Below are 24913 nucleotides of genomic sequence, written 5' to 3'. Positions count from 1 at the left end.
TTAATTTCATAGACGAAAAATTTTTAACGGGTAAGTGAATGTGTGGGTCAAAAAAGGTTCGTCGCTTATAAAAAATAGTTCAAGTCTTTCGTTTTCTTCGAAAAAAATGACTTTCAGGAAGTTTGCATGAAAAAAAATTCCTTCACGCCGCAAAATTTACCACCAAAAGTGATTGTCTTGTTAGAATTTGTAACACAAGACACTTTAAGAAACGTGCTGTGGTAACGTCGACTCTATTGTTTACTCGAAGTCTTGTATTTGGTTCGCGATAAAGATCATTAAAACGGTAAAAAATGCGCGCAAAAAACATTTCATGGCCCATTTTCGCGTTAAAATTGTTGCATTGAGTGATGATTTCGGTCTTTAGAAAAGGCGATTAATTAACGCCCTACTGAACTACAACGTAAGCTGCAGGCACAAAATCAATTACGACAAGTTTTTTGCATGCTGAGCTTTTAAGGCGAACATTTTCAATGCAATTCCTTGTTTTTAAAGTGTTTTGCTTAGAAGACTTTTGGTATACTTGAACGAGATTTCACCAAAAAGATAAGGCGCGAGCGTATTTCGTAATAATAACAGCACACAAAGTAGACTAAAAGCAATATTAATCCACACCACATGCAATTCTTTCAAGTATTTTATCTGATTTGCAACAATTTTTATTATTTTATTTTTCGTTTTGTTTCAAATTTGTTGTTGACTTTTTTTTTTTGCTTCTAAAAAAAATTGACGCAAAAAAAATTCCTAACTGTAAATTTTGATGACGAACGTTACGTAACTTGCGATAAATCATCTCATTTTCTGCATTTTAATTTTTTTTAAACAAACAATGGACATTAACCGAGAATTATTGACGTTTTCATGTTAATATTTTACATGCTCGACAACTTCATTTCATTCCAATCTCTCGAAACGAAGTAAAAAAAAGTCAAGTACTTTAAATAATAAATAAGAAAGAAGAAAAAAATTCACGATGATATCAGAATAATAAATAAACGACGACTAAATTTATGCAAGAACTTGTCTCGTTGCTGCTTGAAGAACAAAAAAAAGCACAAAATTTGAAGTCACTTGCTATTTTTATATTAAAACATTTTTAATTTAATCGGTTCTTTGCCCTTTAAAAATTATTTTTATTATCGGACTGCCGTTTAACAAGGAACGTAAAATTTTTACAATGCTACTTTTTATTTTTTTTTAATAATCAATAAAATCTTCGTTTCATGTTCTTTTGTAGAAGTTCTTCAGGAAGCGAAGATGTTTTTCGAGATGACATTTGTATGCAAATTGCTGACCTGACCATATCTGGATGAATTTTTATGGATGCTTTTAGTTGTTTTTCGAGAAGAGAGGAACGCCCTTGTTGTGTAAGAATTTTTATAGTTACGAGTCGATAAGGAAACATGCGAAAAATAGGACTCGAGGGTAAGTTTTTAGATTTTTTTTTAAATTTATTTTTTTTTTATTTTCAGGTCTTAAAAAATTTTTATCGTCAAAAAATATTATTTTTTAATCCAAACCAAGCAAATATTTAATTCTAACGAATTTTATTTTATTTAGTTTATTTTTTTTCTTTGATTTCTATTGATTCGAAAAAAAAATATTTTTTTAATTTTTTAGCTCTCAAAAAAATTTAATTATCAAAAAATAATTTTTTAATCCAAACTAAGCCTGATTTATTTTTTTTTTATTTATTTCAATTTTATGTTTTTTTTAATTATTTATTTAATTTATTTATTTATATTTATTTAAATAAATATTTTAATTTATTATTTAAATATTGATTAAAATAAATATAAATATATAATAAGTTAAATAATTTAAAAAAAGGCATTAAAAATATTATTGAAAATTACATTTTTTTTTTTAAATTTTAAACTTATTTTTAATTAACAAAAAAAAATCTACTTAGTTTTTAAATCCAAACAAAGCAAATATTTAATTTTACAAAAATTTTCGTTCGACACACCGATTCTTTAAGGTCTCATAATTAAGAAAAAATCTTTCAATTTTTTTAAGAAGCTCTTTTCGTGATTTTCTTCAATAACTCATATTTTGATCATCAAGCAAAATTTTTGAATTCATCAAGAGTATCAAAACTCACCTGACAGCATCTTCTTCAACTCATAACGGTACCTCGATGACTCTCAAACAGTAGTTCAAACATCCGTTTCTACCTCATGTTGTTCCAAAAATCATCTTCTAACGGATTCTCATCATTTTGAATCCCGCGTCAGATCCATCTTCCGTAAGATTAATGTCGAAATCTCGCGCATCTGACATCACTTTGACAAAACATGTCGATAAAAAGTTTCTTCTATCCCAAACCCCGGATGATTAATGTCTGTTCTATTCGTTTTACGTAATTTGTGAAGTTGCTGATTCTTATCTCTGAGTAAATAATAAATATCTTCGTGAATCTCTTCAAGTATTGTGCAAACAAAGAATTGTGCGATATCCGATTACATGTGCCATTAATAACTTCTGGTCTTTGAGAGAATTTCAAGAGCCTTGATTACATCTCCTTCTCGCGATTCGTAATAACAACAGTTGGTTGGCAATAAAATTCTGTTTTATTGATGTTTACTATCTTTTACATATCTCGAGTGTTCCTTGCCATATGAAGTATCGAAGAGACGTTGACCCTGATCTTTATTTATTCAAACAGAAAATAGGCAAAAGAAAAAATTAAATATTTGAATTTAATATTCAAACGATTGTCGCAGTTAACGAGGAAAGGAGAGTCAGGTTTCGCATTGAATTTGCAACAATGTTTCTCTCGTGCACTCATTTCATTACATTTTACAGAAAATAATTGTAATTACATGTAAATTGCTTGGACAAAAGAATGTTTTTAAGAGAAATGACATCGTTCGAGCTCTTCTTCAAGCAAAAAAGGCAAAAATGTTGTTCTATTTTGCTCGTGCAAAAAACATAAACTCCAATGCATATAATTGACCAAAACATGTAATTTTCAAGAAATGGTTGGAAATTGTAGAAAATGGCACATTACACGCCTATTTTTACATCCGAGAAAGATTCTTGGGACGTGCATGCCATTTCTTTGTCTTGTAATGTGATTTTTAGCTTTTTTCTGCTTTTAGAACTGAATAATGAGAAAAAAGTCTGAAACGAGGTTAAAACAACAAAGATAGGGGCGTTGATGCGATGGACATGATGCTGGCAACTGCGCGGCATGAGAAGGAATAAAAATAATAGAATAATGATACCTCTTAAGTTCTTTTAAACTTCTGCAATAGCAGAGTGTAAAAATAGAAAATTATTATGTGTGACTAAAAACATATTTTTCCGCCATGCCGCGTTTAAATCTGTCTCATTTGCCTGCAATTATAACAGTAACTCGCTGTCAATTCAGTGATTTATGTGAAAATAACCGTTTAAGTGGCGTCTTTAAGCTCAGTTTATTTCAGTTAAAGAACTTTTAAAGCAGCATGTGATCAAATCCCTTTGAAAAAATGAGCGAATATGAGTCACGAGTCAATCATATTCATTTTTTGAAAGTGAAAACCGGTTCAATTAACCTCTCTTAATGTTAATATTAGTAATAATCGTAACAAATATAATTTGTCTTTGTTTGAGTTTTAATTTTAATAACACTTGGGTCAACCTACGCTCGCGTCAAAATGACAAACGCATTTAGTAACATAAATTTTCGATCTAAATTTGCGTTTTTTCTTTCATAAATTGTAAAAATTTCAAGTTTCGTAACTTATTAAAATTAAAACTTATTTTTTTGATGAAATAAATTCGAATACGATCTAAAAATTTTTTTTTAGCTTTGTTCGAAAGGCAAAAAAAAACTTGTCACTTGGCGTATTCTGTATCGCGGGGGGCATTCAACAAATTTCATTAATTTTTCATTTTTCAGGGAAAGTTCTATTTCTAAAATTTTTAATAAATCGGAGGAAAATCTCTACAAAAAACTCCATTTTCTGCAAACTTAAGCTAACTTAATCTTAAAATTCAACGGGATATCAAAGGATTGAGTTTGGGATTATGAGGAGGGTTGGTTGTTGATTGTCGCAGTGACGTCATGATCATAGAGGCTGTTGACTTCCGGGTTGTCAAATTTTCGCCCAGCTAACATTAGTTTGAATTTTTCATTTCCCGCCAAAACTGCGAAACTCAATTTTTTGCACAAACCAAAAGGGCGTTTATGACACAATTTTCCGTAAATCCGTTCATGTATCATTAGAGGAGTGGAACAAAAAAATCAAGAACAATTGAACGGGAACACAAAACCAGCCGGAGATGATTATGTCATTATTGTTGTTAAGTATCTGCGCACGTTGAGACGTTTCTTAAACGAACGCAAGGAACCTCCCTTGTTATTATTATTCATTTTTATCCATTATACTCTGGTTTGGCATTACGTTACACTACATTGTTGTCTTCAATTTCGTTCACTTTCAGATTAACATGATCGTATTATTTGCATATGGAGCGGTTTTGAATTGCATTCAATCTTGCTTCAGTGAGCAACAATGACCTTAATTTCACTTTCATTCATATCATTTTTCGATTGATTGATTTTTTTCAGACATTCTTGCGCGATGGGTGAACGAAGATCTCCCAGCGCGCACAAAAGTTCAAAGGTTTTCGCATAAACAATGATATAAAAACTTACTTATTCTCATAAATGAAGAAAAAACGTAAGAAATAAACAATAATTAAAGCAAATAATCATAAAAGAAAGTATTTCACACAACAACTAACACACGTCTTGCCCATATTTGATCGAACGAGGCGTTAATGAATGAATGAAAGAATTGTCTGTACAGATCTCGTCTCTACGTAAAATGATACATGTGAGATTATAAAAAGCTCAAAGTGTGTTAATGAATGAAAGTAACGAAAAAAAACTGAAAGTGCGCTCATCAAAGCGTAAGTCACGCAATTTTCGGATGATTTGTTTTGTTTGTTTTCGTGAGATTCTCGCTCATCAGATGACATTCACGATTTTTTTCGCTAATTATGTACATGAAATTTATTGTCAAAACATAAATTTATGTGCTTGATGACAAAGATAATAATAAAGAAAGGCACGACTTGCGATCCCGATCGATCTTCATAATTTATGCGCGAAACCCCGAGTTTTGACCTAATACACAAATTTGCATTTATTTGCACGAATTTGCTTTTTTTTCGTTCTACTTCTCTTTATTATTTACGATCATCATTACCATTAAACCGAGATTACATTACGACGATTACATGAAAAAAAAAAGTTTTTCTTTTTTGCTAAACGATCGACATAAAAATATTCCCATCATTTCATTCTAATCAGATTTCTGTGGCTACTTTAAGAGAAAAGTCAGCAAAGAAATTTGCAACGAAGCAAAATAATGATAATCATAAATAAATAAAATACAAGAAAAAGAAATATCAGAAGCATAAAATTTGTTCGTTGCATCACTCTACCATTATATTATTGCAGCAGCAGTAACGCGATTATCTAACAACCAACGGAATTCTAATGAAAGCTAGAAGTATCAGAATATTGGCACATAAAAATCATTTTACATTAAAAACAAACAAAACAAAGTGAACCACGACGATGCAACGAAAAAAAAATATGAGCATAATAATAATAAAATCAAAATCTAACTGTTCTTGATTTGAATCGTGTTGTTGCAATTCACAAAGATTACTTACAAGTTTATTGTCCATGTTATTATTTTTGTGTTACTTTGCATCTTTTTTTTCGATTGTTTACTTTTTTGCCCTTTGGCGACGTAAAAAGCGCGCGAAACTGTCAAATGTCACTCCCACAGCGCGCGAACTGACAAAAGTCGTAAATTGTACCCAGCGAGATTTCATGTTACAATTTTTTTTGCGAATTTCAATACTAACACGAATTTAGAGCAAAGAAGCAATTTTATGCAAAAAAATGATAAATTTTCAGCTGTTTGAACCGTCCTACATGATGTGTCGTGCATTTTAATTGCTTTATTTGTTCGCCATATTTTTTTCTGTGCATCAACGTTGCACGTTGATAAATAAATAACAGATCTCAATATGGCAAGACAAATACCTGTAAATTATGATGACAATCCTAATATAGCAAGTAGTTTAACTGTTTTTATTGTATTGAAGCTCGATTTTTGTACTGCGAAAACAAAAAATATGTGACTAGATTTTTGCAAAAATGCTTTTCAAGGTCGTGTCACCTGCACAAATTCTTTTTTTAGTTTTGTATCTAACACTTTTGCAAGTATTTACGCGTGAATCGATGATGATGATGAAACAAACAATCCAAAACACATGGATGCGATAAAAAAAAAATAGATCTCAAAGTGTGGGTTTGAAATTATTTATATCAAGGTCGTTTTACATGCGGTTCGATGAGGCGTTTAAACTTCGATTAACATTCGAAGAATCTTGAAGCAAAAAGAGGGCCCACGAGTTTCGTTAATGAAATGACATAACATGAACATTAAATCTCATGTTGTGTTCTTTCTAATTCTCTCTCAACTATTTTTTGCATAGTTTCATGGTACAAAACAAACATGGAGATAATTAAATGCAAACAAAAATCCGAAAAAATCGTGCTCTCATAGAAGCTCATAGCGAAAAAAATCGAAGATAAGAACGTTACTCGTCGTATACATTTGCGTGAAACACTAACAATAAAAAAAATAAAAATAAGCAACACTTACCTTATTAAAAAACAGCACTATCCACACGACTAGTGGCAAAAATATTTTCATTTTCGCTGTAAATAGAAGAAAAAAAATAGAAAAAATTATTTTTTTATTGTACAAAACAACAACAACATGATAGAAGAGTTCATGCAGGTTCAAAACGAACTCAATTTAATTAGCTTGCCTTTGAATGAATTTACATTTACGAACATACCAAAGCAAAAAAATAACTAAAAGGTTCTGCGTGATCAGGGTTCTGTAACATGTAAAAGTTAATTAGTTCGTTCGACGCGCGCGCTGGGATAACCAACGTCAATTAAACGAATCTAATTGATCCAAACCAAGCTAAAATTATGACATAACCTCACTTTTTTTTCAGAAAAACTCGAGATCTGTTAAAATTCTCACAAGAATCGAGTCGTTTGAGAGTTTAGCGAGCAAATCAGTGCAGAGGAGTTAAATAACTCGTTCCATTTCCCATTATGGCTTTGTCAAGGTTGATAACACAATTAATAAATTGAAAGTTTTTTTTTCATGTAGATACACGCAGATTCTTGGTTTATTCAGGATTGAAGAACGTAATCGCTTTAATTTGAGCGCGTGAGTGTATTTTACATGACGTGCTCTTGTTTTTGCAGAAAATTTCATTAAAATACTTTCTTATATAATCAAAACGCAACGGTTTTCCTCTGTGTATAGGTTATTATTTTATTATTATTAAAGTTGATATCTGAAGTGCATCTACGTTCTTTTATTAAAAAGTTATTTTTTCGCTATAAGCGACATTTTTCCATTTTACACATAATCTCATATATGAGACACTGCCATGAATATTCATGATCTGAATAGGTAATCAGAGTTTGTTTCGGGCACTTTTCGTGTCATGTATTCAGCAGTCAGTAAACTTTTTAACTTTACTTAACTCTTAAAAGAACAAGTAGTTGCAAGAAAATTATTACATTTTTTCTCTTTTTTTTTTAATCAAACGGTACTCGAGTTTTTTATTATTATTATTACAAATAACGTGATAATGCTTTTAAAGTGTCTTTATTTCAAGTGTGGAATTTTTTTTGTTTCTTTTCATAAAATATCTGAGCTAAGCTCGAGAGAGAGAGATAAGAATGAAAAAAAAGAAAGAATCGTCGTGCACGTTATTATTTTTAATAATATGAAAAATTTTAATTCAATGCAAGATTTTATTGTAGGTACGTTGTCAAGCGTACTATAAACTGGAACGAAGTCACTTATTTACTTATGTAATGCAAGTCATCAGTTGGTGTAAAAAGTTCTGTTATAAATTTTCTAGCGTGTTATTTTTTCGTAATAACAATAATAATGACTCTCGAGACTTTTCTCAATAGATAGTAGTAGATAGTTGTTGAAATAATATTATTTTTTAATAACAATAATTTTCGTGATATCGACGACGACGCGAAAAGACATCACAATGCATATTTATATCAATTGTAAATAAATAAATAAATGTGGGACAACTTCACACTCGATAATAACGGTTAATAATTCATAATCTCCTGAATATCGAACGAAGCTAATAAATTGCTTCCCATCATGCGCGGGCTGATGCTCATTCCGCGAATCAAAACTAGGTCTCGACAGTCCGAAAGTTGTGTAAATTAACGTAATTACACATTGTTTCGACTTATTTATAGCACATCGCAAGCTGAACAGGTAAACAATTGAAATGCGAAATGATTGCCTCTTTAATACGCACATCACATCTAACAACATTACATAAGGAATTTTTATTTGTATGCAAATTTTCGTGAACTCTTTTTTTTTATTTATATTAGCAAATATTTTTTTTTTACAGTTAGAAATCGCAAAAAATCTCAAATTTCAGGTAAAGAACGCTGATATCATCGACCTTGACACATTAAAATTCCAAACTCCCGCAAAAAAAATGTGGGTAAGAATGCTCATAAATTTAGATTTTATTAAAATAACAAGTTTCAAGTTTTGCGAAGGCGGATTGGTCGTTAATTTTTTGATGTTTATCCGGCTTGATCGATCAATTTACGACAGTTTTAGCACATCAAAGCAATATCTTGAGGATAATTAAGTAAGTATTACTTCCAACACGCATCTTTTTTTTTTTTGAATAGCTGGGAGACTTATAAGAGACGAACACGTTCGGCATCCTTTTATGAATTTGTCACGAATACTCGACAGTAAATTCAACACCTTCTTATTTATTTTCTCTTATATAATAATAATGGCATACAAAAAAAAGTTAATGCCATAAAAAATGAGATGGAGACGAACTGAATTGAAATTTAATAGTGTGATATGTAAACAATAACCTTATTTATTATTTGACTTTTTTTCAGATCTGTAGCCCGATGGAGTGAAAGGAGATGAAATTTAACTTTTAAGTTAGAGATCTTTAGTTTCTATGATCTTTATCGGATCTCGAGATCTAAAGATTCTTACTTTTAAAAAATTAATATGATCCAAACAATCAATTAATCCAAACCAAGCATATAAAATTATCAAAATTTTTTTTAGGTTAATAGATCTGAGTTGAGTATTGTTCGAAATGCATATCAAACGAACCTCTTGAATCGCCCAGCGAGTATTGTTCGAAATGCATCTCGAACGAACCTCTTGAATCGCCCAGCGAACATTGTTCAAAAGGCATTTCGAACGAACCTTTTCTATTCTTTGAAGGAAGTTATGAAGAATTGCACAATTTATCAAATCGAGCAAAGCAATATCTGAACCAACTTGACATCAAACTTTGAGAAATTTTAATATTAAAAAAAGAAAATACTTCATACGAAATATATAGAGACGTGACAAACACAATTGATCCTTCTCATATGAAATTACGCCTCTCACAGACTTTATTATTATTACATGTTCGTTAGACATTTGTAAACAAAAAAAAATGTAATAAAAAAGGAGAATTATTACACCTTTCTTGATACTGAGACGTTGATACTCGATGAAATTCACATATACATGATAAAAGAAAAAATAAGAAAAGAAAACAACAGAACACAAAAACGCGTGTAAATATTCTTCTCTGTTCCTTTAATAATAACTCCGTGGATCGACAACGACGACAAGTCCGTGGATGATTTAAGAATATAAAAAATTTCAATGTTTGTGTAATGAATTTTAATGCCCCGTAAATATTACATTACATCGCGGAAAGAAGATGTTTAAAAGTTGCCGAGGAGTAGTTTTACATGAAAATCAGTTGTTGAACAGAAAACTCCTCTTACGTGAAATTAAAGAGTCTATCAAGAGTTAATTCTACTCCTTAAGGGCGGAGCATTGTCCTACAACGTTGATTGAGACATTTGAAATTCTTCTCGAGTTTCTCGGGAATTATTTTACCAAGAAATCTTAAATATATAAAAAGCAATAAATTTATGAATGATCCCTTTTTTAATTCACGCATTTTGTCAGAAATTCATCAGAAGGACGAACTACCCTTAAGACTATTAAAAAATTTATAATAAGGCGTGTTTGTTTACACAAAAAAAAAATACACCGCTTATCTTTGATCTGTGATGCTGTCTCAGAAGCACAGGTAGAAGTGTGTGTTCCTTCAAGAGGAGGGAGACAAAAGGGAGAAATGATCAAAAGGATGAGATAATTTCATGTTTTAGTAATAAAAATATCATAACAATAACAAAACAAAGGGCACGTACGAGTAATTTTTCATTTCACGTAACTTTGACCGTGACTTTTCTACAAAAAAAAAAAACGATTTAGAAGAAAAAAAAATCAAACTATTGCAAATAATGTATTTTATTGTTATGTTAATGTTCTTCGTTGTCTTTTTGCAGAAATTCATTTTTTCCATATTTAGAAAAAAAAAATAAAATTCTGCACGACAACTTGTGAGGCTCGGAGGTCAAAGGTCTCGTTGTAATGGATCATTATTACCATCATCGTTTATTTATAAAGAGAGAAAGATAGAGAGACAAGCCGGCGATGTCAATGAACTCCATACTCGTCATTAATCATCATCTCATAATCCTTCTTCTATTTTTTTTTCATATTTTTATACAAAAAAAAAGCTCATGAGACTTCTTCTATGCTTTTTTTCAACTTTACATTGAAAAAAATGTAAAAGTCTGACGAAGAAAAGAAACGAACGAAACAAAAAGTGCCTTAGAGAATTGATTTTTTACCTTTTTTTTATTAATTTGATGCAATAAACCTTTATTGAGGTGTAAAATTTTTATATAGACGATGATTTATGAGCATTTATCGACCGATCCTCTTGCTTTTTTTTATACAATTTTCATATAAAAACTAGTTTTTTAAGGTAATTTAATTTAATTAACAAGCTTTTGCTTAGATTTTTTATTTTAGATCAATGACTCAAAAAAAAAATCTCGGATTTCCCACATATGTCAATATTTATCGAAGACAAGTTGTTAGAACATCGAGAAAAGTGCGTTTTTGCAACAATCCGACAACAAACAAGCAATAATTGTTACACATTACTGCCATTTAGTTATTTGTATTTTTTTTTTGCTCCTCCGTTTACTCATTTAACGTTTCAGAAAGGAAAAAAAAACACGAAAAAAACATCACAACAAGAACAATTACAATTTAAATGGATCACTTGTTAATCCAATTACTGTCAATTGCAACATTTGTGTGCCGGAATGTGAGCGAGTGTAACACTGGAAGTCGCTTCAGGTTACAAGCAATGAGTTGAATGAACCTGTTTTTAATAATAAATACATAAATTAAAGTGATAAGGAAAAAAGCGGCGTGGCGTGTTATGACAGTTAAATGATTTCATTTGAAATGGGGACCACGATATCACACCTAATGAGCTAAAAAGCCGTTAAAAGTTTTCCGGTTTTGAATATTTAACGCATTTTCGCATGCAAGAGTGACATTAATTTGACGCCGCTTGTCAATATTTTTAATTTTTCCTTTAATTATTGCAGAAATCGATCCATGAAGGTTAAAATCGATCCAATTGTTCAATTTATCGATAAAGGGAATTTAATGACGATCATAACTTTAAGACGAACGATCATCAGCGTCGCAATGGACTTTATTGAGCGATATTGTAAGATTATCGTCAGCATAAATAAAGGTAAACAAGGAAACCCGTGAGAAGAGTAAAGGCAAGGTGCAAAAGGAACATTAAAAATATTTATTTGGTCCATTAAATCGTTAATGAGGTCTTTAGGGACGTAAGCCAACGCAATTATCTTAAAAAATTACGTTATCGTTAGTTATCGTAAAGGGCAATTTATGGAAGATTAAAGCGGATTCGAGTAATGGAAAGGCATTAGCAGACAGGAATCTGTGTAGTTAGCGCCATTTATCAAGTAGAGTTTTTATGAAAATTTTATTGAAGAGAAATTTTTGAAGGTTATTGTGAAAATTATTTTTTTTAACAACTTTCCTTCAAAAAATTTTTTATAATTATTTGAGTTTATTGAATTAAATTTCAATTAAAAAAAAAATAATTTTAAAAATTAATTTAATTTAATTTAATTTTTAAAAATAATTTTAAATAATTAATCTCATTACTTTTTTAAAATTTAATTGAAAAAAAAAATTAAATAAAATTAAATTTTTAAAAAAAAAACATAAAATTAATAATTAAAGATATTCTATTATTAATTTTAAATTAATTATCATTTTTAAATTAATTAAAATTTAAATTTTTTATTAAAAAAAATTAAAATTATGAAAAAAATAAATTAAATTAATAAAATTGAAGTTTTATGTAATTTTTAATTAAATTTTAATAAATTCAAAAATTAATTAATTTAAAAATAAAATAAAATAAAATAAATTTAATTAATAAAAATAATTTTAAATACAAAAAATTATAAAAAAATATTTTTTTTTGGAAAAAATGAATTAAAGATTATTTTTAAAAAATTAATTAAAAAAATTAAGTTATGAAATTTTAAATTAAATTAAAAAAAAAAAAAAATCATAAAATTAATTAATTAAAATTATTTTCTTTTTAATTTTAAATAAGTTTTTATTTCAAAATAATTTTTTTATAATTCTCTAAATTTTCAGCAAATTTTTCCAAGTAAAATTTATGTTAAGAAGCAACAACATATTAAGATCATCAACAAATATCAAAAAAAATCAATATTCTTCAAAGAAATTATAGAAATGACCAAAATCTGTAATAAAAGTACAAAATTCTAAACTTTTTCAAAAATCTCCTCTTAACCGCCGTGATTTTTTCCAGTTAAAGACCTTCCTTGTCCCAATAACTGTTTAAATTCCTCACAATTTGACCCACTTTTTTTTCTTGTTTTTGTTCACTGTCATGTCATTCGCTTCACAGTTCTCCACACACAAGTGCATACCGAATATATGCAAAAACTGTCCTAATAACTCATTTTGCTAAGCTACTGCTTATCGCCATCAACAATGTCTTCAAATACCATTCAATTGTACAATTTTTTGCAATTTACACAGATTCTTATCTTTTACGTTCCAAAGAGAAATATTTACATGCAAGAAATTTGCATTTCATCGTTCATGTTGCGAACTTTTTTCTCTCTTACTAAATCTGCATATTCACATAAATCAAGCTTTTGTATAAAAATTTTTTTTTTGGGGCATCCATGTCTTCTCTCGGTTTTTTTCTTTCATGGGTGCGTAAAAATATTGCATGTCGATTTTTGCATACAATATTTTTTTTTGCGTGTCACAAATTTTTTTATCTTATCTTATCTCTTTGGTAAATTTAGCTAATAATAACAATGAGATATGGGAATTCGTTAACGGTTAAAATATTCAAAAAACGAGAATTGAAGGTAAATGTTTGTAATTAGAGGTCGTTAATCTGCGACGGAGTTACGCATCGTCTTTACGCTAATTACATGTCATTTATCCGCACATGTGTGGTCTGACGTAGCAAGAAAAGTAGTCACGACCTTTCTTCGCAATCATAAAAGTAATTATTTTCGTTTTGTTCTGACAGAATCTAGGCGTTGAAAAGACTTTTCGTTCGTTTGTTCGTTGCGGGCGTATGAGAAAATCACGACAAAATGCTCGTTTCCTTGAAAATTGCGAAAATTCCCACAATTATTCATCACTTAACGACGCTAAGAACGCCAAACAATCAAAGTTCTTCTGTCATGATGTCTAAAAAGCGCACTTATCAGTGCCTCATCTAATCTGATGATGTTGTTGTTTGTTATTGCGAAGCGTTAGAACTAAAAAATAAAAAAAAAAGTTAACAATAAAATTGAGAGAGAGAGAGAATCATAACAATAATAATAATTTCTAATAAAAACAAGCAATAACAATAACAAAAGACTTTTCTATACTTTGAAAAAAAAACGATCGAGACAAAGAAAAAATGACGTTTTTTTATTATTTCGATCCAATAATAAAAAAAAAATAGAAAAAAAATGATAAAAATCGCTTGTTAACTTTTTTTTTCTAAAATCAATATTTAATAACAAAAGTCAACAACAAAAAAGGTGATTAGAATTTATTTATTTGGCAATAAACGAACGAAAAAAAGGTTCACTTGAGGTCAGAAATTAACGCGTCTCGTTAACGAGAGAACTTGTCGTCTTGTTTGTCTAAATGTCAATGACTGAAGTTTTTTTTCGTCGTCGTCTTCGCGCATAAAAGGAGACACAGTAGAAGAAGGCAAAATAGCAGAACAGCGCGAATATTAAAATTGAACGATTATTTGCATAATCTATTCATACAAAGAACGATGGAATGTTTCGTTTCGTTCCTATGGGCAGAGAAGAAGCGAGACTATTTTGGATTCGGATGGATGAAGGATTAGAAAAATATTTCACGGTGTTTCTCGTGTTTATTTTTGGATTTTTTGTTTGTTTCTATGCGATTTGCTGTCATGAGAAGCGGATTTTGAGGTATTTTTTTAACAGAAAATGTGAGTAAAAGTTAATTTTTTTTAAATAATTGTTGAAGAAATTTTTTGAATTGAGCATTTTTTTGCGAATTTGATAAAATTTTTTCAAATTTTAATTTAATTTTTATTATTTAAATTTTTAAAAAATACTTCAACGTATGAAATCTTAAAATTTTTACTTTCAGATAAATTTTTAGGCCTTTTAAGATTTTTTAAAAATTTTTTTTTCAATTTTTTAAAAAATTTTAAAAATTTTAATTAAAAAACCTTTTAAAATTTTAATTTAAAAATTTAATAAAAATTTTATTTAAAATAAAAATTATTTTTTTAATAAAATTAAAAAAAAAATTTTTTAAAAAATTTTCAAAATTTATTTTTAATTTTTTTTTTTATTTTATTTAAATTTTCATCTTGAATTAAAATTTTAAAATTAAAAAAAAAAAAAATTTTTATTTAATTTTTAATTAAAAAAAGGAAATTTTTTGAATAATTTAGAGAAAAATTATATTTAGAAACTCATTTAATGCCTGTCAAAAGTCTTAAAAATAAAAATTTTGAATAAAATTTAGTTTCTTTATTCAAACCATGAATATTTTAAATTAAAATTTGTTCAATTTATATTGAAGCAATAGAAATTTAATCATAAAGTCATGTTAAAAACTCAAAAATTGCTCTTTAAGACTCTCAAAAAGAACATAAAAATCAACTTTTGTATCAATAAACTTTAAAAACATCAATTTTTAGTACACTTTCGGGCGCAAATTTCAATTTTTATTTGAACATCGAGGAAAATGATCATAAAAAATCATGTTTTCATCTTGTTAGTACTCATAAATCGCCTACAGATCGAAAAATTCTTCAACCTAAAGCCCATATTGTACTAAATAACCATTAAAAACCTTCTTCCTCAATAGAAACTGATGTTATTGCCATCATTAAATTCGTTAAAAAGTACTTTAATAGCGTTTGAACTGCAATAAAATAAATTTTTACAACATTTTCGACCTTTCAATGCTCGAAAATCGAATTTTTTCGAAATTTTATAAAAAACGAAGATCAACGTTCTTGAAATTTTCCATTAGAATTCGCACTAATGACTCAATCTCTTGGGTTTCTTGCTTCTTCACGCATACAAATCTTTCGAATCAAGCACTAATTGCACGAACATCGTCCGTTTATAATTTTTTACATAATAATCAAGCATTTCAAATTAAGATTCTTAATTGATCCTGACGTATTTATACAAAGAAGAACGCCTCTTTTTTTTCTTTTGCCTTCTTTTCGCTATTTTTATCGCGCAATCTATTTTTGCCTCGTGAAACGAAGAAGACGATGTAAATATGATTCATCTCAAAATAATTATTCACATTTTTTTTCAATACGGGTCGAAATTTCAGAGTTTGCGGCGTTTCTTGAACTAGATTTGCCAAAAAATAAATTTTAACCGTTAAAGAACGTTGTGTGGGTTAAAAAGTGAATGTCTCGGCAAAATTCGAAGGTGAATGTTGACATACTGAATTTTGCGCATCCGCCGTGATTTTTTCGAAAGTTGTTCCGCGAGTGGAATTTTATTACTTGAAGCGTTCTTGTTCTCCAATTGTAGAAGCTCCGCTAATGATAATGGGTGGCATGTCGACCGACATACGAAGCTAAAGGAAAGAAGTAGAAAAATGGATTTTAATCTTAATTTTCTTAGGAAATATTGATTTTATCATTTCTCTTCTACTTTTTTTTCATAGCGCTGCTTCTTGTAGCAAGTTGCATTAAAACGGAGAAAAAACATCAATTTTTCAATGATAATCAACGTTGCATGCTGCAACTTCTCCCGAGAACGCTGTTCATGTCGATTGATTATTATTACCGATTTATTTACTGAGCAAGCAACTTTTTTAAGTAATGCACTTCTGTATCATTATTAAATGTATCTTTAGCAAAAAGTAATGAGATTTGAGTCAAGGTTGTGTCGTTTTTCTGCTGTTTTCATCCGAAGCGCGCACCAATGAAGAAGAAAGGGCAAAGCACTGAAAAAATAAAACATGTGAGCAAAAAATAAACGACAAATAAATAAATAATAAAAAAAAGTGTTCGAAAGCATAAATCATACGTGAGCGAAAAAATGAAAAAAAAATAATAATAATAAAATGAAAAGTCATAAAACGCGCGAGCAAAGTAGAGAGACATTAAAGATATCAAATACTGATATTAGTTCGAGCAAGTGGTTATTGCTGTGGATCATGTTGAATGCTTAATAGCATTATGGGGAACAGGGATTCTCAACCCAAAATTATTTTTACGGTAAGTTTAATTTTTTTTTTCTAAAAAATACTTTTAAAATTTTAATTAAAAAAAAATAAATTAATTAAATTTAAATAAATTTAATTTTGATTAAAAAATTTAAAATTTAAATTAAAATAAAAAATTTTTAATTTAAATAATTATAAATTTTTTAAAAAAATAAAATTTTTGTCAAAAAAAAATATTTTTTAATCTTTTGAAGAAATATTATTGAGAAAAATTCTCAAAAAATACATTTTAAAATAATTTAATACTGAAAAATGAACTTGAATGAAGAAAATTGTTAAAAAAAATAACTTTTTGGGTAATTTTTTAATTTCTTGAAATAAATAATAATTTTTCAGTTAATCCAAACCAAGCAAATTATGAAAATTTTTCTTTCATAAAATAAAATAAAAAAATTACTTTGAAGAATTTAAAAAAAAATATTTAAGAATAAAAAAAATTAAAAAATATTTAAAAAATCTTAAAAAATATTTAAAAAATCTATAGAAATAATTAAAAAAATATTTAAAAAATTATTTAAAAAAAATATTTAAAAAATTTAAAAAAATATTAAAAATATTTTTAAGTAAAATATAAAATTTATAATAAAAAAAAAAAAATATTTTAAAAAAATTTAAAAAAAATTAAAAAAATTTTAAAAAACATTTTTAAATTTAAAAAAAAATTTTAATCTTGAAATAAAGCAAAAAAAAATATTTTTAAAAAATTAAAAAATATTAATAAAAATGTTTTTGACTTTCGATCAATGAAATTTTTTAATTTACGAAAAATTAAAAAAAAAGAAATAATTTTTTTTAAATAAAGTTTCCGTCAAACCCCTTCAAAAGTCTCCAAAAGACACAAATTGAACTTCCCTGCCAACCAAAGTAAATGTCACGCTTTGGCGAATTCCTATTTCTTTCGACTTTTGTCTCTAATCTAAGACACCGTACCTACAAAGTAGCGAATAGCAAAACCCGAAGAACGAAAGACGACAGACATGCATGAAAACATATCGTTTTGCGCAAAAGTCGTGCACAACACACACCGATAAACGATATATTTTTATGAAATTTAATATTTATTAAAAGTAATAACATGATAACATGCCCCTCTGGAAACAAACAAACAAACAACATCGACGGCAAACCGATTCTTTTAAAGAAAACATTTCCAAGGGACGATTTATTGTGACAATTTTCGCGATCGTCGTCGTGTGTGAGCGATTTTCAATCACTTTTCTCGCAAAATTCCACACTCTGGCTAAATATTCGCTAAGTGCATGTCTATAAAAAATGGCCTCAAGTCTCGTCTTGCTCCTTCTCCTTCATTCGCGTTTCACGTTGAAGCAGAAAAAAATTATTGCTTCACTTTAATGAGTAATAATAATTATTTTTGCTTGAGATATTCGCGAAACAGCAAAAAAATTCAAGATAATTTTATGATAAATTGAATGAATGCCGCCGAATGAATCTACCGGAAACGCACTCTTCGGCAACATTGTTTCGAGCAGCCTTGCCACTGAAAATTTTTTTGCACGCAACTTTCGTTATTTTTTAGTTCATTAGCAAAAAAAAAAAAAAAGCAGAGCAACTCGTGACTCATGAGCAATAAATTTTTCCAAAGACAATGGCTCAATTAGAATTTTTCTTTTTTGTGACTCTAAATAACGGAAATTCAACGAAAGAATGTGTAAAAAACGACAAAAAATGTAGTAAAAAATAATAATAATGATAACGTGACTCCTCAAGTCATTATTGGAGGCACAAAAGTAACTGTTTATTGTTTCAACTTCTTCTGAAGAAAAAAAAAATAATTTTTAAAAAAATCTAAATAACAATAATAATCAAAAGAACGCACAATAATTGCTGCTGAAGAATATCTTAACTAATTTTTTTTTTTTTTTGAGAAATAAAAATTTTTATGATTAATTATATGGTTCACCGAAAATTACATAATCAGCCGCATTTTTCTTTTGTTTTTACTTCGTAAAATATTTCTTAGGCAAATACGTGTAATTATATTTATAGAGCCCATAGCTCATTATCCAAAAAAATTTATAATTTTTTTTTATTAGATGAATGCCCTGAAGTGACCCGCAGTTCGCTTGAATGAATAAAAATTCGAAGAAATTTACCGTTATTCCAATTTAGTTAGTCACTGTGATTAGGAAGAGATTAAAATTGTGCAGCTATCAACGTCATGACAAGCTGCTCCTCGATTAATAATTAATTTCTTGATGGAAAAAATAATTTTTCAGACGTTTCTCGCATATTTCATGTTTAACTCATCTACTCATCAAGATAAAAACGAGTAAAATAACCTACATTTGCAATTAATTTATTTTATTTCATGTTTCTATAGAAAAAGAAAAACCCGCATGCTCATTGAGTAACAATTAAAACATGAAATCAAGTTTCTCAATTTTTCGAGATTTGCTTTCGGGCTTTGGTTTTTATTTAAAGAGTGTGAAGATTTTTATCTGTCGAGAGTTTCTCCGAAGAAAATTTCGAAAAGTGAGTCAAAGCCTTGTCTGACCTTCAAACGCATGCTTCATTGATTATCGCGCATTGTGTATTGATTGACAAATAGTTGAGGTTCTCAAGCGTGTCAAGTCAGTGAATGAATGAATGGATGTCGATGTCGCGTCACACGGAAGAAAAAAGAGGCAGCAAAAGAAAATTAATGATTCAGAACAATAATTTCTTTCGTCATTGTTACTTACGAGCATTATTGATTCATTAGCAGTTTGCGGTGCGACAATAGACAAGAACATGTTTCAAGGTAATGTTGAAGCAATAAATGTTTCATGTTACTTGATTTTAAGTTTGATTTTTAAGAGCTGAGACGATTTTTCAAAGAGCTGAGGAGCTCAGAATAAAAACTAACAAATTTAGGCCAAAAACTGAGAATTTTAGATCAAGAGCTGAAACTCAAATGTTGACCTAAACTTGTTAGATTTTGATTTGAGCTTTTCAGCTTTTGATCTGAGCTTCAGTTTTTGATCTGAGAAGTTCTCTGAGATGTTTAGATCAAAAACTGACAACTTTAGATCAAAAACTGATTTTGACTTTTCAGCTTTTGAGAGCTTCAGTTTTTGATCTGAGAGAGAATAAAAAAACTGACAACTTTAGATCAAGAGCTAAAAAGTTAGTTTTAAAACCTAACTTATTAGTTTTTAGATTTTTGAACAATTTTTCAATATTGAAACGACCTAAAAGCATATTTTTCACTTCTAAAGATAAAAAAAGAAGAACTGACTTGAAAACAGAACGACACCTTAATTACTTGCTCAAATATTTGCCTTTACTGAACTTACATTTTACAAGAGATTCTTTTTCAAAGCTAACGATCAATCATTAACGTACTTTGCTTTTATTTGCTCAGAACTTGAGACTTTTGTGATTTATTGTCTTTTTCTTTTATTTAATCAAAAGAAGCTCTCGGTATTTTTCCATTCTTTCCTTTTTTAAATACTTTTTTTTTGTATTCTCAAAAATTATTAAAATAATCTTCTTAAAATTAATTTTTAATTTACCGTTGAAAAAAATATTTAATGAAAAAATTAGCTTCAAAAGAGTTTTTGTAACAAAAATGATAATGCATTCTGTATTCAAATTTTTTTTGCTGCTTAAATTTTTTTTTAAAGGCAAGGCGTTTCGGCATGACAATGCAACATTCTACCGAAAATTAATCAAAATTGGCTTCCAGTCGTGAGAGACTTTCGAACAATTTTATTTTACTTTCACAGTAATTTTATTGAAGGAATTTAATTATTATTTTTAATAGAAAAAAATGCGTTGTGTCACGAAAAATGTCATCATCGGTTGTTTGTTTGTTTGTTTTCTGCACTCATCGAGATGCCTCACGTCGCTAATCAAAGTCAATCAAATGCAAATTAAGTTGTCTTGTCATCGCTTATCAATTTTTTTTGCATGACGCGACGCACGTCTGAAAGATGAGCTAATCGTAGATTCACACTTTTATTAAAAAAGGCAAAAAATTTAATTGAACGTTAATTGAGGATTTTTGCAGTACAAAAAAAAATCCGTAATTGTGTGAAAATGACATTTTAAATTTAGAAGCTTTTAAAGTCAATGTCAATTTTAGAAAAAAAAATCTTATGTGTGAATCTCGCTGAAGTAATTACTTCCTTGTGACTTAATTCCCGAATAGATTGTGAGTGTACTTGTCGAATTAGGTTACTGAGCCAACAAATGCGACATGACATTCGAATTTTTATTGTGCTCATTATTCATTTTTTTTACCGCATTTCGAAGAAAAAAAATTGCTATTTTAAAGAAATTGAAGTCTGTCTGTAGAAAAAATTTGTGTTTAAATTTTTTAAAATGTGCAAACTGGGTCAAAAAATTTAAATTTTCATTGGGATAAAATTTTAAAATATTTATTAAAGCGAAAACTTCAAATTTTGAATTAAAAAAATTAAAAAAAAAATGAAATGTGCATTGGGCATAAAACTTAAAATTCGCATAGGGTCAAAATTTTAAAATAAAAAATTGCACAAAAACTCAAAATTTTAATAAAAATGTAATAAAAAACATTTTCAAAGATAAAAATTTAAATTTTTCGATATGAAGAAATTTTAAAATGTGCATTGGGTTTATAAAAAATCAAAATACGATTAAATAATTTTTTTAACGAAAACTTTTTAAAGATATTTTTTTCTAATTTGTCATTTTCAATAATAACTTTTTTTTGAACCGGAATACAGAAATTTGCACCACACCTCAACACACAATTCCACAATCCATTGAAAATTCGTTTCAGTTCGCCCCCTTTTGCAAATTAAAAAAAAAATTGCATTTCGCGACGCGTCGCCATCCGTGTCTCTGTTGCGTTGAAAAAATGAAGCAGGAACGGGAGACAGCCACCCACGTGATGAATTCCGTATTCAAAATGGAGAACAGTCTCTTCTAATCAGCGTTGAAGTCTTGTGTCTACGTTAACCTTCGTTTTAAGTCTAATTTTATTTATTTTATTAGATCAGCGAAAGATTTTTTTTTTTCGTAACGTAACGTTAAATGCTCCCCGATCTAGTTCTGTGTCTATTCACGAAAAAAAAGTAAAATAATAATAAAAACAATTTAAATACATTGCAAAAACCAGTTTAACTTGTCCTTTACAGCAAGCCCGTACACGACACTTGAAGCGAATGAACGAGTGTCTCTCTTTCGATACAACAGCTTAAAAAGTACCGTGGTGCTTTAAAAATCTAATCTATTCATCGGTTGATATTTATTTTTATTTTTTTTATAAATATCGAGAGTAAGTGAACGGCTTGACTTCGCGCGAGAGAGAGAGAAACCGAAGTGAGTTTGGGATTATTTTAATGAATAATGAGGATTTTGACTTACGGCGATTTTCTCGGCTGATCGAGTAATGGATAACAATGCGAAATTTTATGCGTTTGGGGGATTATGGAGCGACCTTGACCAATTATTTACTGTTTTGGGTATTAGTTGATTGAATGGAGAGAACAAAAAGTAGAGCAAATTTGATTACGATCGATTGGGGATTACGAGAAATTGTTTATGGGATTATTGAACTTCCTTAAAAAAATTTAAAAAATAGTAAAAAGTTATTATTTTGGTTGAAAATTAAATTTTGAGCTTAAAATATTTATTTTTTAATAATTATTTTTTTATTAATTTTTATATATTTTTAATTTTTTTTTAGTTAAATATTTTTATTTTTTTTATAAATTTTAATATTTTAATGTAAAAAATTTCTTGAAAAAAAATTCTTTGAAATTTTTTTTTTTTTTTTATGTTTTTTTTTGTTTTTTTTTTTTTTTTTAATAATTTTAATATTTTTAACTTTTTTAAATATTTATTTATTTTTTTAGTATTATCATTTTTATTTTGTTTTAAATTTAATAATTTCGAAAATCTTTTATTCAAGATTTTTTTATTCAAGAAATTTTTTAATTTTTTTTTTTTTAATTTCATAATTTCAAAAATTTTTTCTTTAAGCTTTAATAAAGAAAATATTTAAAAATATTTTTTTTTGTTCTTCAAAAATCATCTCAAATTTAATTTTTAAAATTTTTTTATAAAAAAAAATTAAAATTTTTTTATTAAAAAAATTAATGAGCCTTGAAAAAATCCTTCGACGTGCCTCGAAAAGCCCTTTCCTGACCTTTATTCGCAAAAAATCACTCAAGTGACAAAAAATGCCTCTAATTATATCATCAAATTCGTCACCCTCGTGCTCAATTAACGTCAATTTCCATTACAGAAGCCGTCTTACAACTCTATTAACTTTAAAACTTTTGAACTCCCCTCCGGCTTTTAATCTAATTCACACAAAATTCACTTAAAATGTTGCCAATGGCAAGGCTTTCGAACGACGAGTGCAGTTGTTGTCCAAACAACCGAAAAAAATTGTCATTGACTCTCAGAAAAAAATTTTTAATAAAAAAAAAATAAATTACAAAATCTTTCCTTAAACGTTTGAATTACGTAGGTGTTGATTTGTGACTCGATCAAAAACGTTTGAAACTCTTACCAAATATTTTTTTGTTGTTTGTTCAATCACTTTACTCCCAAATTCAATGAAAAAAAATAATTTTGTGTTAAAATTTTAAAATATTTTTTTTAAAAAGTGATTGTTTGTTTAACGATTTTTGGTCGTTTATCGCCCAAATTTGGCATAATAAGTAATTGCGAAAATAAAAATGTCAAAAAATTCTCAAGAAAAATTGAACAAAAATCATTAATCATCGGAAAAGTTGATGAACTTCGTGCTAAACGTGCCTCAATTAGACCCAAAGTGACAAAACGTTCATTAGAAGCAAGGACAAAGCCAAAGATTAGCATAAAATTCGTCAAAATAATCAAACCCACGCAGCTTTTGTCTACCAATCGAGAGCCTGTGAGAAGGAAGAAAACGCGCGCGACTATCTAATGACGAGTGTGTGGGTCGACATCCAAGGCGTCTCGATTACGACAAAAAAAAAAGCAGCAGACATCGGATCATGTAACGAAACCACAAACCAGAGTGATTTATCTCGGAGACGTGATAAATGACCGATATTTGCGTGAAATTGACAGGATTTTTTTTGCTTCTAAGGTTTCCTGCGACACACATTTCGTTCGTTTCCTCGATTGATTTGAGTCGTAATGAAATTAAAAGTTGAGTTTTTGTGTGTCTGTGGTCACAATTGCAATCGAAACGTGACGCGATGGGCAATCATGTGTGTGAAAAAGAGCAAAGAAGTGCTCAAGCGAACGAGCGAAGATGCAATGATGAGTCAGAAAGTGAAATTTTTTGTAAGGAATTTTTCTTTTTAATTAATTTTTTAATTTCAGTGATTCGAAGAATTAAAAAATTTACCTTCTGAAGGTATTTTAAGCTTTTTTGAAGTAAATTTAATAAATTTTTATTTAATAAGGGTTAAAAATAATTTAAAATTCAATAGTTTAAAATGAATTAAATAAAATTTAATTTTGAGAAATAAATTTAAAAATTAAAAAAAAATAATAATAATTTTAAATATTGAAAAAAAAAAATTAAAAAAAATTATGTATTAAAAAAAATAAAAATTCGTAAAATTTTATTTTTGATTTAAAATTTTTTAAATTTATTTTATTTTTTTTTTTTTAATTTTTTTTAATAATTTTAATTTTTAAAATTTAAATTTAAAAAATTAAAATATTAAAAAAAAAAAAAATAAAATTAAAAAAAAATTAAATCAAAAATTAAATTTCACTATTTTTTTTCATATTTTAATTTTATTTAAATTTAATAGATTTATTTTTTTTAAAATTTAATTTTTAATTTAATTCAATATTAAAATTGAATTTTTATTCAACATTTCTGACATAAAAATTTTAAAATTTATCAATTTTCTAACAATAGAGCAAGAAATGCATAAAAACGCACTCTGCGTATCTCGATTCAATTATTTCATTTAACCACAAAAGTACACCTGTTGTCTCCCTTTTTTTATTTCAATGTTCTTCTAATCCACAGACACGACGAGAAAAAAAAAACTTTAAAACAAGAAATCGCAAGAATTGATACAAAAATGGGTGAATCTCTTGCAATTCGTCTTGATTCATAACAACAATTATCT

The 24913-nt window shown here is 28.1% G+C and overlaps 1 protein-coding gene across 1 annotated transcript in view; it reads right to left on the bottom strand.

Moving 5' to 3' along the window:
- LOC134832725 (uncharacterized) overlaps positions 1–24913 on the bottom strand; it is a 155357-nt gene that overhangs the window by 112375 nt on the left and 18069 nt on the right. Inside the window, 1 exon segment of the mRNA XM_063846852.1 lies at positions 6681–6736. Coding sequence (XP_063702922.1) covers positions 6681–6736 — 56 coding nt within the window.

Source organism: Culicoides brevitarsis, chromosome 2 (assembly GCF_036172545.1).
Source record: "Culicoides brevitarsis isolate CSIRO-B50_1 chromosome 2, AGI_CSIRO_Cbre_v1, whole genome shotgun sequence".
In the NCBI taxonomy this organism is placed as follows: domain Eukaryota; kingdom Metazoa; phylum Arthropoda; class Insecta; order Diptera; family Ceratopogonidae; genus Culicoides; species Culicoides brevitarsis.
Note: the sequence above shows the minus strand (reverse complement) of the source record. Positions and strands in the feature narration are given on the sequence as shown.